Genomic DNA, 19,631 nt, shown 5'->3' with positions numbered 1-19,631 from the left:
CTGCTGCTCACAAATGTTCACTTCTGCTCTTAGTCTGGCTTCCACTACTCTTTCCCACACCTTCATTGTATGGCTCATCAGCTTTATATAAAAAATGTGTTTTTAGAACAGTGTAGTTCAGTTTATCTTAAATTCAGTTTGTATATTATTAAATTATTTGGATCTAAATATTTCCACATTAGCTTTGAAACTGCTAGTTTACCCTTTTAAAACCAGAGATGTTGCTGGCAAAACCTAAAAAACACACACTCTTCCAGGTACTGTAAATCTGAGACTGTTGACGTGATTTATGTGAATTTGCTGATTCTAAATGGAAGGAAAACAGCTTTTTATAATGGCTTTCCACTGATATGCTACACATTACTAAAGTAAAGTGCTGCATAGTGGCGCAAAGCCAGTTTTCGGTTGAATTACGTTGATTTCATAAACGGTTGAAGGGTTACAATAGTCAAAAGAATGTCGACACTGGAAGTAAAGCTCTTGTGTTAAAGTTAAAGCGCACAGCTGGACTCCTCAACAGGAATCTGATCATGAAAATGGGACTGTAGTGTATGTGTCACACATGATAGGTTATTTCCATTTGATTTGATCCAAACTGAGATCTGTTTCAATAAAAATGCAAACTTTTGATAGATATCTCATAATGTCTTTCTTTCCTCCCCAAAAAACTATAGGAACTGAGCTGTTTTGGGCAGCTAATGTTGAATGTTTAATTGACAGCATGGTAAAAAGAAGGAAACGGAAGACAGATGAACAAAGAGGTCAAATCCCCCTGAAAAAGACAAACAGATTCAGGATGAAAAATGGGATACACCTCAACAGAATAAGATAATCAAAAGCACTGGGAAACGTGGTACAGGAGGTTGGATTACACCTCCTTTTATCTCGAGCAGATTATCCTGTCAGACATCAAGCAGAGAGGAATGTCAGCCATCCTCTTGTTATGTCTGATACATGAGGCGTAGTGAGTCTAAAAACAACGTCCATCTATTTTCTCAAGTCCTTCAGTGTCACTGGCCTCTGCACACGTCGACATCCCTGCACAGGGAGGACCACCAGCAGTTAAAACACCAATCAACTTTCTGCTTATCTACCTGACCTTTCAAAATTGCTCAGCACAAAAGATGAAACGTGGCATCGCCCACTCGTTCGGGTCACGCCAAGGACTCCCATGGCTTGGGGGTAGGTTGGTCTCCCTGTGCTTTCCCCCTCGCCATGTAGCCTCTTCCCCTCTGGCCCTGAACAATGAACCATTTTGGGGGCTTTGCGAGAGCCAACACAGCCATTTAACCCCGGCCTGACCTTCTGTCAGAAGGAGGTTTAGGGGAGGTGAGAAGACTGACACATGTCACTTCACTGCTGTCTGTAAGGTGCAAATCTTTACCAAACAATGTTTCCTAAATATTTATCGTGAGAGCCTCCAATGCATCAACCTAATGTTTCACTCGCTACTGAAACTGATCTTATTCTAAATGCCATGGTGTCTGTGAGATAAGGCGTGTGCATCTGCTTACCGTTTGCGGGTTTTAACGTGGATTCAAAGCAAATGCTTGGACACAGCAGGGAAATGTGGAAGAAATAACTGGATGTTAAAAAATAGCATAGGTTAGAAGTAGAACCATGGTTTGAATAATGAAAGTTTTTTTTCTCTCTATGCCCAATTAGGAACATGATTTTGCTTTGCAAATTGTGTTAACTGCATTTGAGTAGTCTTACAAATCGTGTAGCTTCAGATGTGGTTCTCTGTACTCTCATGAAAGAAACAAAAAACTGTTATCTTTATTAGTTTTTTTTGGGTCTTAACTGAAACACAAAGTAATTTGTAAAATCTTTATTGATCTTTGGTAAAACCTATATATATATATATCAATCAATATTTGCCATAAACGATTTTGTATCTTTTTTATTTCACTTAAAAAAAATAAAATAAAAGTTCCATTTATTTTATTAAAAAAACCAAAATGACATATTTTGACATCAGCTGTTTTGAAGTTTATACTTGCCAAAACAGTTAACCCGATAAAGTAAGAGGATTTTTGCTGAAGATCCTGAAATAGAATAGCTAAGACATGTTGGTATTTATTTTTCATTGATCCTTCTATTTTCTTAATTCACCTTTTCATGTTCGGGTCACAGGGTTGCTGGAGCCTACCCAGCTGCTATTGGGCAATGCAGGATTCCCTCTGAACAATTTGCCACTTTTTTTTTCTTCATGTGTATGTAAGTGTTAGAAAGATGAGCGGACAATTAAATTCCCTCTGATTGTTTGACATTAATGGTGACCCTGGAGTGAACCAGCAGGTACAGCAGTGGAGGATCATTGGGGTCACACTCTTTGACCCCTTGACTCCCTACTTCTTTATCCCGCTGAGAGTGAAGAGTGCAGGCTTTGTAGCGCAGGAGCAGCTCTAGTTGAGACTGTCGTCATTCCAGACAGGCAGAGTGTGTCTCTGACCCCTCAGGGGGAGGACAGGGAGGGGAGCAGAGCAAAGCATTGCAAATAGATTCATTAAGCATCCGTTGAGGTGGCTTTGTACCCATGTGTCCCTCACTGAAAGAGACATTATGTATTAGAGCATGGCCAGACAGGCAGATTCATGCCTCTGAATGTGTTTGTACCTTACTATTCAACTGGTTTGAAAATCAAAATTAAAGGAGAATAGTATAACATAAAGTTGCTTTTAACTGCTGTTTTGTGACTGAACAAAATACAGTATACTGTAAAGCAAATGTTTCTTCAAAAGTCTTTTCTACCGACCTACAGGTGTCTATGGCTACCTACCATCTGGCTACCGTAGGTAGATAGGAAGATATGGTCCTAGTTAGCCTACTTACAGTTGTGCTCATAAATACTCCCGAAGAAATGATGATTTCTTGGTCAATTTTCATACAATATCAATGATAACACAAAACTTTTTTTTCCACACATAGTTAGTGGTTGGATGAAGTAATTTATTGTTTACTCTCTTTAAATCCTAATGACAACAGAAAGTTCCCAAATGATCCTGTACAAAGATGACACACTCCAGTTCTTGTATTTCCTTCTTCTGCATCAATAACATCCTGAAGTCTCTTGTGGTCGTTGTGGACGAGGTTCTTTATTTTCTCTAACGATAAAGCAGCTCATTCTTCTTGACAGAAAACCTCAAGTTCTTTTAAATTCTTGGTCTGTCTTGCTAGAACTTCCCGTCTGAGATCTCCCAGAGTGGATCAATAATATTGAGGTCAGCAGACTGAGACGGACACTCCAGAACCTTCACCTGATTCTGTGTGAACCAATGACAGCTGGACTTGGTCTTGTGTTCTGGATCGTAGTCATGTTGAAATGTCCAAGTGTGTCCATGTTCATCCTCTGAGCTGCAGAGTGACAGTTTTCCTCCAGGATCTTCTGATAACATCCTGCATTCATCCTCCATCAGTTCTGACCAAGTTTCCCAAACCATCAGTGGTCCACCTCCGTGTTTCACGGTAGGAATAGTGTTATTTTCATCATGGGTCTTGATGACTCCTCTCCAAATGTAGAGTTTGTGGTTGTGACCAAAAAGTTCAGTCTTGGTCTCATCACTCCAAATGACTTTGGTCCAGAAGTTTGGAGGACCGTCTCTGTTCTCTTTGGTGAATTGGAATCAGGTATTTTGAGCTGTTTTCTTCTGCACTCGACCATGCAGAGATTTTTCTTTGGGTATCTCCTTCATCTGGAAACATCCACACCACAGTTTTCAGAGTCCTGGATCACAGCTGAAGTTATTTGTGGGTTATTCATGCATCCCTAATGATTTTTCTGGCAGAAATTTTGGTGAATCTGGTTTAGTTTCAACAGAACTTCAAACGTTCCTCTTCTTGATCAAAGTTTGAACTCTGCTGTCTGGCATTCTCAGTTCCTTGGATATCTTCTTATATCCTTATCCTGTTTAGTACACTTCAGTTACCTTTTCTTTGGCTTTCCCCATGACTCGGGATCTGTTGGAGCTCAGAAACTCTAATGATACATTCATACCGAATGCGATTCTGGCAGCAGAAGCACCCATCTCCAATGTTATTCAATGGCCTAGACGCGCTTTGAGGCGAATTGAAGCCTCATGGCGGGATGTGAGTGATCGGCATGGCGCGAAGGTCTGCAAGCAGCTCGATTTGAGCAACGAGGCACGAATCAAGTGGCAGGCGCGAAATGTAAATACCTGAAGTTTGACAGGTCGCTGCATCGCGTCAGCCAATCAGGAACTCAGCTCTGGGCACGCCACTTCTCCAGTAACTCTATCAGCGGGTATAATACTAATCTAATTCAAGCGTTTGTCGTGTCACAGCTCGCGGTTCTCTGGTTGCAGCCGGACAGCCTCCTGGACCAGCGGGGCTCGCCTGCTCCACACGGTGGCAGAGAGAGAGCCACCGCGGGAGCGCTGACCTCATAGCGCGCACCGTTGGGTGGAAACCGCGTACCAGGGACCACGGGGCGTGAACTGGGGAGCTGGAACAGTGGAGCGGAGCGCATGCAGGAACTGGGGAGAGCGGTGCGAGAACCTGGGAGCTGAGACAGCGGAGCACATAACTAGGAGTAGGTACCGGGAAGCGTGGGGCGGAGAGCGAAGTACCAAAATTGGCACAAACTAGGAACTGAGATAAAGAACCGCTTTGGCGCCGGAACTGCTTAAAACCCAATTGTTGCCCAACAGATCAGTGGCTTTTGCTCCCGCGGTGAAGCTCAGACGCTATATGAGCCAACAAAGATGCTGTGGAGGTTGCCAGTTTGGGTCTCATCAAAACACTAAAAAAAAGGAAAAATGTCTCCTAATTTTATTTCCCCCCTCGGACTAATACGAAACAGAGAACCTTATGCTCAAACACAGAGACACAGAAACACTGCAGAAGCAGCTGTTATCCAGGGGTGGGCAAACTTTTCAACGCATGGGGCAACAAAGGCTTCTGAAGTTCAGCAGAAGGGCCGGACCACATACACACACACACACACACACACACACATATATATATATATATATATAATCCTTTTATTAAAATAAAAAAAGCAGTTTAATAACCAAATACCAAATACCTTTCTTTGAGCTTCATAGAAATTAGTCCAGAAAAAATACTACTAACAAATTTCAAAACTATGATCAACAGCCTGTCCTCTCCTGTCTCTTGTTGTGAGAGGATTTTTTTACTTTTATTGTAAATTTGACCTGATGCTTTTGACCTTTTTTTTCAAACTTTCGGGAGTTTTGGCAAACTTCCCCGTCAAATGTGTTGATTGAACCAATTCTCACCTCAACACGTTTTGTGTTCACCATTTTTAGTTGGCCATTTCCCACAAACATTTTTTTTTTAATGCATGAATTTTATATATCTACTTTAAAATGTGTTTAGTAGAATGTCACGGTATGAATGACTTTTAAAATAATTTATATAGTAGATTCTTCCTCCTCCCCCATCCGTCCAGTTCATTTGGGAGAGACCCACAGTTGAAATGATCCCTCCCCTTTTCCTCACACACTAATTCGCTGGTGTCATTGAAAACCGTAGTGGGCATTTTTTTGTTTTTTGTTTTGTTTTTTAATTGGCGCTATAACACCCCAATTTGTCTAGGGGTCTGGGGCCTAACTTAAAGGTAAATTAAAGAAGAAATGAAATGTGTAACGATTCTATGTGTAACATAGAATAAACGCCAGAATCATCAGAGCTGCACACATGGAGACACGGCAGAGGAGATGATTGAGAAGGTCTCAACCAATCAGGACACAGAACAGGGTGTGCTGTTTGAAAGAACGCAGCAGTACAATTGCTCTGAAAGAATCGGCGAGACGCCAAAGGTGAACTGAGATATAGAAAGGAAACACAATATTCTGTTCTATTTAACAGAGATTTGGGAGGTTCAGATAGGGAGAAGGGAGCATAAAAAACATGTTATACGTGGGTCTTGATCTGCATGGCCAGGCGGGTGAAAAAATTATGCCTTTCTGATATTGTTCAGCGGCTGGACCAAAGGTAGAGGCAGGCTGGATCTGGCCCGCGGGCCGTAGTTTGCCCATGTCTGTATACAGACACAGCCCCTGTACCTGGAAAATCTTTCAATAGTAATCATAACTCAAACATGGAGACATGATTACTAATGTCTTTGTAGAAATCATCACAATAAATAAATCTTATTCCTCGACATCATGTGTCTTTCTTTCATTCTAAGTGAGATATCCACAGACAAAGCTGGTAGCTCCTCCCACATGCGGCCACGGTGCCAGGAACACATTATTTGACAAGCGATGGGCAGTGAATTCACCCAGTGAAAAGGGGCGGGGCACGCACATTTGTTGCGCGATTTGCGTTCGGTGTGTATGTACCATTAAACCTTTAATACACACATTGATCACAGGTAAACGGTGTGGATGGTTACCTTTAGCGGCCAATCAAACCTTTTTGTTTCAGAACAAAGTCATCAGGGAGTGTAAACTTTTTAACGGAATCATTTCGGAAGTTTCTGTTGTCATTTTGACTTTAAAAAGATTAACAGAATTTTTTGACAATAAATAGCTTCACCCAACCACTATGAGTGGAAAAAACATTTTTGTGTTATCACTCATATACTACGAGAAATGACCAGGAAACCATTATTTCTTCCAGGGTATATAATCGTTTGAGCACAACTGTATCTACCTCACTACCCTGCTACCTTGCTAGATAGCTAGCTGTCAATCTTAAAATCACTAAGAGATATGAAGGCAACACTTTCAGCTTTTCTCAGTCGCAACAGTATTAAAGTTTGCACCATTCATAAGGCATTTCTCAACAAAATTAGTACAAACCGCAAAACATGGTATTAAACCTTTCTCAAAATGCAACGTCAATGAGCTACATGCACGACCTACTTTCACTATATGACCACTCAGTCATTTCCGGTTTGGGCAGAGGTCTATTGTTTATGTGGAAATAGTGGAGTATTAGGAGTTTAAAATATGTTTTTTTTTTTAGCTATAAGAGTTACTATAAACAATGTTAGACACATTATTCATTTTTTAAGCAAAATACTTACAAAGGTTTCACGTTACGGCTGATGTTATTCCCACGGATTTACATGTGACCAGCTCTAAAGCTGATGGAAAGTCATGTTGGTGACACATAATATGTGGAGGCAAGATGCAGACTTTCTGCATTGTTTCATGTATTTTATGTGTATCCAAAACTAAATGCTGTTCCTGGTCGCATGTATTTAATGTTAAAGTCCCGTTAGCTGTCATGGAGCTGGAGCTCAGCTGAAGCTGCGGCCGCGATCACGAACCATTTGGAGCACAGGCATCCTCTGGGTCTGTGCAGCAAAGAAAAAAACTTCAGAACTGACTGCAATATTTAGAAAATTACTTGTGAATACTGTTGTCACTTTTCATTTGGGCTAATGCTAGCTGCCATGAAAGACACGTCTGATTATTGCTGTCTTTATCTTTATGACCTGATAGTTGCGTTTCATTTACTCCACAGTAGAATGTTTCTAAAGTTGTGTAAATGTAATGTTCAGTGTCAGCTAGAATCATTCTGAGATGTGATTCCTTTCCTACAACGTCTCAACACAGACGAGGTTACGTTAGCACTTGCTGCTATCGCTCCATGAAGAAGGCAGAGGCTCCTCATCATCAGCTGAGGGTACGATCAGTAATCCCAAAGTCACTTCAAGGTTCTGTTAAATGTTCAAAGTTCTGATGAACAGGTTTTAAATGTTCTAACTGAGCTACGTTTCATCTGAGGAAGTCACATGATCATACAGTACATGGTAGCGTTTTGTTAGTACTGGGTGTTTGGTGTTTCAGGAAGACAAACTTTGCCTTCTTGGATGCCATTGTGTATACACATAATGACAAACTAACATACAATGCAAGAAATAATGAATATTTGACAGTACCAGGGAAAGTACACAGAGATTTGCTAAGTTGATGCTTACAGGTGGCTACAACCCAAAGGTAAACAAGCGGTCTTATTTTAAACTGGAAATACACCACACAGCTCTTTAAATAGAGTCCATAACACAAAGCAAGTTTGGCTACTCAAAATTTGTGCTTCCTGCTTCAAAAGTAAGCCCCTTAATCAAAATGGATAATTTGATCTTCAAAAGCAAGTATATACAGTATGTCATTGAAAGTATCAGTACTGTCAAAATAACAAGTTATGACTACAGCATCTCTGAACATGTTTTCATCGTGACAGCTCTCTCTGGAAGTGCTCCCCCTATCGTTCCAAGGCAGCGTTATAAACTACGCATTGCCTTTTGGAAACAGAATTGCATTAAATTTCTGTACAGAGCCAACAATAATAGACACAAATTGATGTTGACGATGGGAAGCTCATGCCAAACATCATTCAGAGATGTACACTCCATTGTTTCTGTCTAATCTGCTGATTTGTTTCCATGTGTGTGTCCACAGCGGTGCTTCACTTCACCTGGAGGCCGTGAAAAGTCTGTGCCAGCACCACACTTTGGCTCTGAAGCTGGCTGAAGAGCAGAGATTGTTCCATGAATCTGCTAATGCCAATGCAACATCTGAAAAATATAGTCCCAAACCAGCACAATGTGAAAAGACACTTTACACAGACGGTACAACTACAGCGAAGTGTTTGTGTTGCCCAGAAGAAAAGTCCAGTCACAAGACTATCAGCCAAAACAGGGATGTGATTGAAGGTAGCAGCAGCTCTGAGGAAAATGCAGAGCAAGGAAAAAGACACAACTCGTCCAAATGGGTTACCTGTGGAATCATCTACACTTCAGAGAAAGCCTCTGTTCCCAACCATTACAACTCAGACCTTAAGCGGTAAATCTCAGTCTGAATCAAACGTACAGGATTTATTTTCATCTATTTCAGCCAATTCTGCTGTGATAAGCTAATCACTTTTTGTTGAAAGGTTATATTCTGTTTCCAATATCCAACAAGGCACTGCTGAGGGAAAAAGCATTTTTAAACTATGTACATTTTAGTAGTTCAGTGCTTTGTCAGTTCATATATAGATATATAGAACACGTGGAGCTGAAGACATATTTTGTTTCAAAAATCCTAATTTTAGTCAAAGTGCAATCTTTCAGAGTCACATGCAGCCTGGGATTACCCTGTATGGGTGCTGTGGCTTTATTGGTCATCTGGACTGGTGGAGGGTTGTAGAGAGAGCTCATATAACCACCATAATGGCTCGGACCATTGTCCTGGCTGTGGTAAATCTTTGAAGGTGTATTTGTAAAGATAATGTAAGATGCACAAATTTATGACACTTGGGGCACTAGTGCTGGCTCCTGACTGACCACACATAAATGCTGGACACACGGGGCGTGCACGTGATACGTAAGATCCCAGTAGGGTGCTTGCAGGGCGCCTGCACAAAATAACTACTACCCGATTAGACTGTAGAGCAAAAACCTTCATGCATATTTGTTCTACGAGCATGATGTGGGCGACAGGTCATAGTGAACATTTAAGTCACTCGTAAGAGTAAGACAGGGGGATGTGAGGTGCAGGTGTGATTTTTGTGATTGATAGTTTAAGAGAAAACTTAATGCAATGACAAAAGGGAAATATACAGCAAATAAATTAATTTTATCAAAAAAAAATGATTGAAAAAGAAGAATGCAAAACAAAGCTCTAGAGGAAAATTGCAAGTGAGGATGAAGATGTGCAAACTAGAATTAATAGAGAAGAAACTGAGAAAGGAGGGGCAGTTCCTGCATTTTTCAAGTTCTTTAGTACAACAGTGAGTTAAAATACATCTTCCACAAAGCCTCAGCTGCATTTTTAAATCTCAGCTGCATTTATCTGCATAGTGCTGTGATGATTAGTTTGAACAACAATTTGCTAGTAAAGTGTGAAACGCTTTTCCTCTTCAGAATCTGCTGGAATTACGTTGAGCATGTTAATGGTTATGGTAAAGATTTTGTGTTTAAACGTCACTGACGAAGCCTCAGGAGTTAAAGGGTTAATTCAACTTAAAAAAAATGTGTAGGAACCCTGTTTTTACTACCCATTAGTGCTGGCTGTTGTAAATGAGAAGATGAGAAAATCAGAGTCCAGTTTGTGCGGGCATCCAACAGGCTCTTATAAATCACAAGCACACTGTTCCACAGTCAGTCTGGAGCCAGTATGTACACCTTTACTAACCTTTACTAACAGCTAGAGTTCGGAGGAAGGGCACAGACCGTACATCATAAGTGTGGGTAACTTACCTTACTCTTAAAAATACTTCAGGATACACTTAACCACATACCAGACAACGTATGTTCCATTTTCATAAGGTGTTCGCATGAGCCTCAAGAGAACTGCAAGACACACCTGTGGTCCCCTAAGATGCAAAAACCTGAATTACCTGCACGGGTCAACCCGTGTGAGTGCATGTGACTAAAGCATTACCCTGACAGGTTGAATCACCATGACTGTGCATGCATATGCACGTGCGTTTTTTCTTTATGGGGTCACTGAGCTTTTAACAATCTCAACATTTTCTGTGGGTCGCCTGTCTGCCCCTACAGGTTTATCCATTTTTCTCCTCAAACAACCTGTATCTACCTGTACGGTGGATACAGGCTGTAAGGGCCGTTTGTGACTAAGACTAAAAAAGTTGTGATGTTGACGTTACCTACTGTTTGGCAAATAAACCAAATATCCCAGCTAGCAAGGCCAAGTGGGCCCCATATGGTTTAAAAGTGTGCAGAAAATTTGGGCCCAGAATGGGTTTGTCTACAGTTTTTAAGGTAAACCCATCTGTGGTTGCCCACATTGGATTAAGTGGGCGCTCAGTGGGTTAGTTCGCCACGCTAGCCAGCCACCTGGTGGACAGCGGAGCTGGCTACAGGGGAGCTCGCTAGCTTGATACGACGGAGCTCGCTAGCACTTTACGCTGTCCACTTAGCATTGCTGGCTGGGATGTTCCAATTGTGGGTTTAGGTTTAGGTTCGGGTCGTTACACATTTCATTTCTTCTTTAATTTACCTTCAACATTGGAACAACTGCTACAACGTTGGCCAATAGGTCAAACTGTTCTTATTGGTTGACAGTCGTCGGTGGACTTGCTCATTACGTCTTGAAAGATCAAACTTTACAGGTTGAACATGTTGGCTTTATTGCTTAACTTTGTACAGTATGTGTTCTTGTCTACTTGTACATTCCTGTGTTGGAGCAGCTCAGCAGCAGTTGTGATCCAACAGAGGTGGAGGAAATACAGGCAACAATGTGGAAACACTCATTCCACCGACGACAATGAGGAAGAATTGGAGCATGTGTTGAACAACAACAGGAAAACCATTGCAGCAACGGTTATCCAGGTGGGTTTCTTGTTTGACTTTCCATGCAGTTGGTGTAACCATTTTCCGGTAGAAATTCTGCTCATTCTTCAGATCATGAGATGGTTAACTGGAATCCAGTCAAACTGATTTTGACTCTTTAAACTGGTGAGTTTAGATGTCTTGTTGAGATCTTTTCTCACAACAGAGACAGGCAGGAGTCTCCATTAACAGCCCCTAAACATGCTGTGGCCACTTCCTTGACTGCTCTTCTGCACAGAGGTGCAAGCTGCTGCACTGAAAACACGCTACACGCCACCTTTCCCAAATCCTCTGTCAACACAAAAATGTTTGATGAGTCCTTTAGGATCCTCCGAGCGAGAAGACCAGAGGGAGGGTGGATGTGGAGGAACGGTGTGTGAGTGTGAGCCTGTTTGATGGGAACATAGTGATTAATCAAATTCCAAAGAAATGCGGTTGCAAGAGTTCCAGAATTCCTGTGAGGCTCGGTTTGAAGTAGAGTGTGCCCCCCCAGCCCACTGGGAATTGGAGGATTTAGAGGCACACTGGACCTCCATTTGTCTCCGAGTAGCTTGGAGTCATGCAGAGTTCAGACAGCAGAGTGTTCAGCAATTAAAATGCGGGCGAACATGTTTTATCTCTCTAATGGGATAACATTCCGCATTTACGTTTTGCTCTGAGATTCACGGAGGCTCCTCCTCTCTTTCTCCAGGCGTTTTGGAGAGGCTTCACTTTGAGGAGGAAGCTTGCATCTGCTCTTGCTGCGGTTGAGTATCCTGATGAAGAGGATGACACCTTCGAGGAGTTGGAGGAATTTGTGTTTGATGAGGTATGCTTACAAGATCATGTCTTTTTAGTTTCACGATTCAGTAACCCCTCCCCTCACAACTCACAGGCCTGCACCGCACTGAGACAGTGTAGTATGGTGAATGTGCTAACACAGCCTCCACTCCAAGCAAACCAGTAGTTGTACATGAAAACTGGACTGAGTGACTCCTCCCCCTGGCGTTCCAAACAGGAAGTACGCGCTGGTTCCAAGAAGACAGAATCCTATAGACTTCTACAGAGAAAAAAACAGTTGTTACTCAGTCATTGTATTGGTCAGAATAAACATTTTTGCTCTGATACCTTTTCTTAAAGACTCACTCCAATGATTTTTGTTTGTTTGTTTGTTTTTAACATGTTTGTTGAGATTTTTCATCATGATGGAGGACATTGATAAAATAATTTAGGATTATGATGAATCAGGAGCAGAGGAAAAATGCTGTTAGAGAAAGAGCTCATTTGTGATGTAGAAAATGTGCTGGGTGGACAAAAGTCTCCTTGCTCCGCTCCATTCTGATTCATCCTCTTACAGTGGATCCATCTTTGTTTTCCTCGTCTGAGCTGGAATCTGGATCTAAACTACATGACTGGATGGAAACAATATTGCTGCCATTTTGTTGCACTGCTAATGTTAGCTCGGATATGAGGAGCTCATAAGCTAGCTGGACGACAAGTAAATTGAGTCCCAACAGTCCCACCCACAACTCACAGAGGAATTTCTAATGAACTTCTGGTGCTCTGCAGAAACTATGTCCCAGAAAGCAACAGGTTTCTTCTGATTTTGACTAAAAACAGCATCATTGTAATTAAAAGAGCACTGGGAACACTTTGAAAACTAAACAGAAGATGACTGGAGTGGGATTTTAATTTCTTCTTGCCAATCCTATGATTTTCATGATATTTTTTCTGTAATTAGCTATTCAAGTTACAATATAAACTGACTAATCAGATGCCTCAGACATGCTGTGGTTTTATGTTGAAGCGCTTCTTTGATAGGTTTTGTGCTTCCTGCGTGTGGTAGACATTTGGATTGTGTCTGAATTCTCCCCTTAAGCCCTAACTACTACAAAATTATATAGTGCGGGACTATCTAGTGCTCTGGATTCAAAGGTAATTTGGACACAATGCTCACTACTTTTCTTTTGTTTTTCTAAACACCGGATTTGACGTCACCGATTTCACAAAGTCAAAATCGAATAAATGCGAACATTTCACAATGTGTATTTATGACTGCACTGTGTTCTGATGGTGAAAATGCGGTTGGTTTATTCAAGTGTTACATTCAAACACTTTTTTTTTTCAAAATTGTTCGACCACAATGCATTGTGATCCATAATCACTAATCTAGTGAGCATTGATGTATGCTAGTTTTTTGCAAAGACTGATTTAAGTTCACTTGATTTTAGAATTAGTAGATCTGTCCAGCACTAGAAAATGGTGAACGCACTATATAGTGATTAGGGGGAAATTCTGACACAAACTTGTACTTCCAACAAGCTCACTCCTGATATGCGAGAGCGGTTTCAATAGAAACGATAGAAACTCGGACCAATCACTGCTTACTGACGCCGTATGTTTTCAACATAGTACCCTCTGTATTGCAAACGCAAAGACAATACAATTGGCTTCATTTGGTTGGAGTTTGAAAGTAAACCATTTTCTATGGATGACTTAAAACTCACCGGTCCAGTTCTCATGTACAGTTTATGATCCAGACACAAAGCTGCACAAATGCCACAAAGTACAAGCATCTGCACTGATCTAGAAAACATTTTGTTATTGAAAATTTGTACCTGATGAACATTTGATGGAAATACTTTCAGTCACAACAGGAAACAGTTTTTGAAATGCAACATGCTTGTTTTTTATTTCATAAAAAGCCAAACCTGGACGAATACTGGACAGATTTTGAGGATTCATCGCCTAGATACTGTCCTGTTCCAGAGCCAAAGGTGAAGCTCTTCTGACAACTTTATTGTTGTAATTCACCCAAACTCTGTTGGCAGGTTAGAGATTGATGTTTCACCATCTCTGTCCTACGACAGTGAGTCATCCCCGTCTTCCTGTCTCTCTTGTTCTTTAAATTTGAAAACTTCAGTGCTCTCTTTGCAGACGCGAGAGCTGCTCATAGCATGCGCAGATGTCATCTTTCACACTCGCTGAGATGTCGTTGTGTTTTCCTTTTTTTCTTGTTTTGTACTTGCTTTGCCTCTGGTTGGATCTTTTCTTTGGAGCGTGCTCAGACCGTACATCATGGTAGCCACTTTGGACGAGCTGATGAGCTGCAGCTGCTGTGTGGTCGGCCTCAGTGTGTTGACACGGAGCAAGACTTCAAAGGCTGGGATGAGCAATTCAGAGCTCACACAAAGAGAGGAGGAAATCTGGAGAGTAATTAAACCGTTAGCTTGACGTACAGACGAGCATTCCACAAGTGTGAAATCTGAAAATTTACTGCCCAGGAACTAAAATAAAAATATGCTCTTTGGTGTAAATGTGACTGGGAATTCCTATGAGCATTATATTTCATTGTCTTTGAGGTTTACAGTGGAGGGTGTTTGCAAACTTCACACCTTTCTCACACTAGAGTTTTCAGAGGCTGATTTGGATGTTGTTCTGGTTGGAAGACGTGTTAGTCATTAGAATCCATTTGGAATGTAGAGTCAAATCTTTATTTCTGAGAACATTTGATGTGAGGTGCTTTCGGGCCATTTTTGTATTTCAAGCAGCATGCAGCTTTCAGACCTTAAAGAGCCTCTTTGAGGACTATGGTGTTTTTAGCACTCTAGCTGCAACGTTCTCATGATGGAGGACAAATATAAAGACAATTCAGCTCAAAACTGCATTTCTGGGTATTTTTTTACACAAATTGTTGTGAATCAGAAACAGATTAAAAAAACATTATTTGAAAAAAACACATTATTTCAAAAAGATTGTATTTGTTACATAGAAAATACGCTGGGTGGGACCACAAGCTTCCTGCTCCGCCTCATTCTGATGCCTCCACCCACAAATAGATCCATGAACGTCTTTGTTTTCCTGGTCTGAGCTGGAATCTGGATCAGAACTGCTGCTCCACACCAACAGTCCCACCCACAACTCAGAGGGGAATTTCTGAAGAACTCCTGCTGCTCTGCAAAAACTGTCCTAGAAAATTACATTTTTTTACATTTTGGCTAAAAATCACTGGGAATGCTTTGAAAATAGATCAGAAGATGCTTGTGGCAAGACTCAGATTTTTACCTCAAATGAAAACATTGAGGCTTTTGTTTCTGTTTCCAGCCACCCTCTTACAGTCATTCCTCATACATGTCATCGTGTACAATGAGCCCAATGCAGGCCTGGACAGCCGGAGAACATGGGTCCTCAGCTTCTTCCACTTGTCAAAAAAATTCACCAGAGACTTCTAGCAGGTATGAAAATGGGGGGTCATGAAATACTGAGTTTATTTGAATTCTTCAAAAATAGCAGTGCACCTGCTTGGTTCAGTGTTTCACCTGACAGAATGGGTTTGAGCTTCACAGATAAAAATGAAGGAATCAACTAGAACTGAAAAATATGCTCAGTAACACAATGATCATTTTCAGGTATGCTATTTTAAGCTAAAATAAATGACGACTTTTTCAAAGTCATTTCCTAACCTTTACTGTTACAGTCTCAGATTCATGTTTTACGTATATTCTGTCTTCATTTTAAATTAAATACAACGGCTATAGAAATGAAAATCTAAAGTGACAAATGTCTGACTTTTACATGAAGATGACCACAGGTTGTGTGGGGAAAATGTGACTATTAACAACAATGTTTATTCTCAAATCACAAGCAGTTACAACCTTTGTAAAGTCATTCATTTCCTATTTCTGGAAATGGCCAGAAATAAGACGGGCGTTTAATAGACAGGTTTTCACCATTGACTGTATATGAGAGCTGGACTGAGTGGCTCCACCCCCTCACATTCCAAAAAGAAAATATCTCCTGGTTCCAAGAAGGCAAAATCCCATAGACTTCTATAGAGAGATGAACCCTTAGAATTAATCTTCTTGCACTGATCTCTTTTTTTTAACATCTTATTAAATGGGCCCTACCATAAAAATTCTACTTTTTGAGGTTTTAAATGCATTTTACTGTTCATTCCTCACTATAAAGAACTCAAAGTGGTATTTTGATCAGTTCATGCATTTAAGAATAATCCTCTAAAAACTGCACTGTCTGCAGCAGCCCCACCCATACCCATGAAAACGAGCGTTTGGAAACGTGCTGACGTAAGATCGATGTGAACCGTCCCCTCCAGGAAAAATCTGTGCTGCAAGCTCCGCCCACAGATTTCAGCCAACACACACCCACCTCCTCCGAGGAGCTGTGAAGCCGAGGTGGTTATCCCTGCTGCCAGAATCTGTCTCCTGGTAGGAGATGAGTACCTTCATTTACCAGGAACCACTCTCTGACACATCTTTCAAGGTGGTCTCGATTCGTTTTCATTCGGATTGAACTCTCTAAGGTTCCTCAGTCTGAATACGAACCAAACTGAGAACGGAACAACTGAACCAAAACGGCCACCGTACCCGACAGTCACGTGATGTAAACACTTTAGAAATGAAGTGATCGGTGAGCCGCGGACAAATGTAGAGCATTGGATTGTTATGTTAGCCAAAATTAAATAATGGATCCAACTGTTTACTTGTTAGAACGTTTATTTTAACACCACCAAAAAACGTATAACTCTCTCTTCTGTGTCTCGTTACGCGGCACGTGCGCGGGCTGCTGCCGTGACGTCATCTTAAAGCTCTATTGTAGTTCCAATAGAATTCTCTTAAAAACAATGTCATAAAACCACAACAATAAGACACGGAAACTCATTCAAATGTGGTCGGATGAATTCATGCTCAATAAAACAACTTTTAACGGGATCCACCATGATTCTACTGACATGTCTTTTTGCGTGTGTACCTGTTGTGTGAAAAGTGAATATGGCCTTCATACAGACGTTCAAAATCCACCAGCAAAACAAAAAGTTTTGAAAAAGGGAAGAATCCAGACAAGATTCTGCAGACCGCAGCGCATCGGTCTTTCTCTTGACTGAGGAGATCTTTAGTCACGTGGTTTTGTTTACAAAGTTTAGTTACGCTAAGGAGACTCGGGGAAGCAGGCTCAAGGATGACGTCGTGAAATGGGCGGGGCCAACAAGTAGCGAAAGGCGGAGCCTCAGAAATCTAGTTGTTTTACTTCTTGGTATTTAAACGGGCCACAAAAATGACTCATATTTTATTAAGTATTTGTTTTTTAGTGTTTCCAATGTGATATATGATCATATATTTGGATATAGATTACTCTGAAGGCTTAGAGAAATCATGGTATGGCTCCCTTAAAATCCTCTTTTGTCATATTTTTCTTGATCTGAAGTTATGTTGGTTATTAACTTTACAATCAGATGCTTTCACAAAAGTATGTGGTTTTGTGTCCCAGTGTTCGAAGCGGTTAATTGACATATTTCGTGTGGTAGGGGTGTAGCCTTCCTATAAGCTCCCTCCTGATTGGCGAGAGTGGTTACCATAGAAACGATGACTCAGACCGAGTCGGATCAATGATTGCTTTCTGATTATTTCTGGCTCGAACGTGGTGGCAAATATTTTGTGAAAAAATGATGACTGAACTGATGTCATTTGGTTAGAGCCAGAAGTGAACTATGTTCTATGGGTGACATGACACTCACTCAGTCCAGTTCTCATATACAGACATTGGGTTGTATTTATGCCCATGAAAAAAGTCAGATTATTTAACAGCAGCAACAATAGCAGTGCCACAGGTTGAATAATGGTTTTTTTCGAGCCATTTTGAGAAACTGAAAGAACCAAAAACTCAACAATTTATTGTCCACGTGTCTTTTATTTTCAGTCAAATCAACAACTTGGATACATATTAAACGTCTGCTAACCTGCCTAAAGTGTTATACCACAGCACTGAAACGGCTCTGACCAAAGTGACTAATGACATACGTTTGAATACAGACAGTGGAAATATGTCAGTGCTAGTTTTACTGGATCTCAGTGCTGCGTTTGATACAGTCGACCACGCAATACTACTCAGACGACTGGAAAACTGGGTGGGTCTCAATGGGCCAGTACTAAACTGGTTCAAAACGTACTTAGAAAACAGAAAATATTTTGTGTCAATTGGTAACTTCCCTTCTGAGCCAATAGAAATTACATGTGGAGTGCCCCAAGGCTCCATCCTGGGACCACTTCTATTTAACATCTACATGCTCCCACTGGCCCAGGTTATAAAGAACAACAACATTAGTTACCATAGCTATGCAGATGACACACAGATATATATTAGACTGACACCAGGAGACCGAGGCCCTGTACAGGCTCTTGGTAAATGCATTGAGGACATTAATGACTGGATGTGTCACAACTTACTTCAATTAAACAAAAACAAAACTGAGGTTATTGTCTTTGGGGCTAAAGAAAAAAGGTTGGACGTCACTACAGAGCTTCAATCTATTCAACTAAAAACTACCAACCAGGCCAGAAGCTTGGGTGTAGTGATAGACACAGACCTAAATTTTGATAAACACATTAAGGCAGTCACTAAATCAGCCTATTATCATCTCAAAAATATCTCAAGGATTAAAGATCTGATGTCTAAGCAGGACCTGGAGAAACTAGTGCATGCTTTCATCTTTAGTCGACTTGATTACTGTAACAGTGTTTTTACAGGACTACCAAAAAAATCCATCAGGAAACTGCAGCTTATTCAGAACTCTGCTGCTCGGGTTCTCACAAGGACCAAGAAAGTAGACCACATCAGTCCAGTTCTGAGGTCTTTACACTGGTTACCTGTCTGTCAGAGGATAGACTTTAAAGTTCTGTTACTGGTTTATAAAGCTTTGAATGGTTTAGCACCAAAATACATGACTGACCTCCTGACCCAGTATGTACCAGCCAGACCTCTCCTGTCATCTGGATCCGGTCTTTTATCAGTTCCTAGAGTCAGAACTAAACATGGAGAAGCTGCATTCAGCTTCTATGCACCACAGATCTGGAACAGACTTCCAGAAAACATTAGATCTGCTGAAACACTCAGTGTATTTAAATCCAGGTTAAAGACTCACCTGTTCTCAGTTGCATTTGATTAATATGTATTCAAAAGTTTACGTCCGCACTTTTTATCTATGCTTGTTTTAAATTAAAATCTTTTTACTTTCTTTTAATTTTATTTTAATGATCACACGTTTACTATTTCTTTTGATTGTTTCCTTTAATGTTTGATGTAAAGCACTTTGAATTGTCTCTGTACATGAAATGTGCTATACAAATAAACTTGCCTTACCAGTTTGAGGGCAATAAAATAACAATATAATCACAGGCTTATTATGGTAATATCAAATATTAACGTGTATTAAATCAAAAAATTGAAGTCATCCATTTCTGCTCTTCTAGGAGCAAGACTCCACCTTCAACCTTTGTCTGCTCTGGTTTGTCAGAAAACTCTGAAAGGATTCTGAAGGAATGGTCAGATATTTTCTTTTTTCATTTTTGAATGAATTGTACTT

The 19,631-nt window shown here is 40.8% G+C and overlaps 1 protein-coding gene across 1 annotated transcript in view; it reads left to right on the top strand.

Moving 5' to 3' along the window:
• lrriq1 (leucine-rich repeats and IQ motif containing 1) overlaps window positions 1-19,631 on the top strand; it is a gene marked incomplete in the record, with an annotated part of 72,332 nt that overhangs the window by 31,581 nt on the left and 21,120 nt on the right. The window contains 6 exon segments of the mRNA XM_024281986.2: window positions 8,400-8,783; window positions 11,134-11,275; window positions 11,967-12,083; window positions 13,960-14,031; window positions 15,359-15,489; window positions 19,519-19,590. Of these exon segments, the coding sequence (XP_024137754.1) occupies window positions 8,400-8,783; window positions 11,134-11,275; window positions 11,967-12,083; window positions 13,960-14,031; window positions 15,359-15,489; window positions 19,519-19,590 (918 nt within the window).

This window comes from Oryzias melastigma, linkage group LG6 (genome assembly GCF_002922805.2).
Source record: "Oryzias melastigma strain HK-1 linkage group LG6, ASM292280v2, whole genome shotgun sequence".
In the NCBI taxonomy this organism is placed as follows: Eukaryota; Metazoa; Chordata; class Actinopteri; order Beloniformes; family Adrianichthyidae; genus Oryzias; species Oryzias melastigma.
Note: the sequence above shows the minus strand (reverse complement) of the source record. Positions and strands in the feature narration are given on the sequence as shown.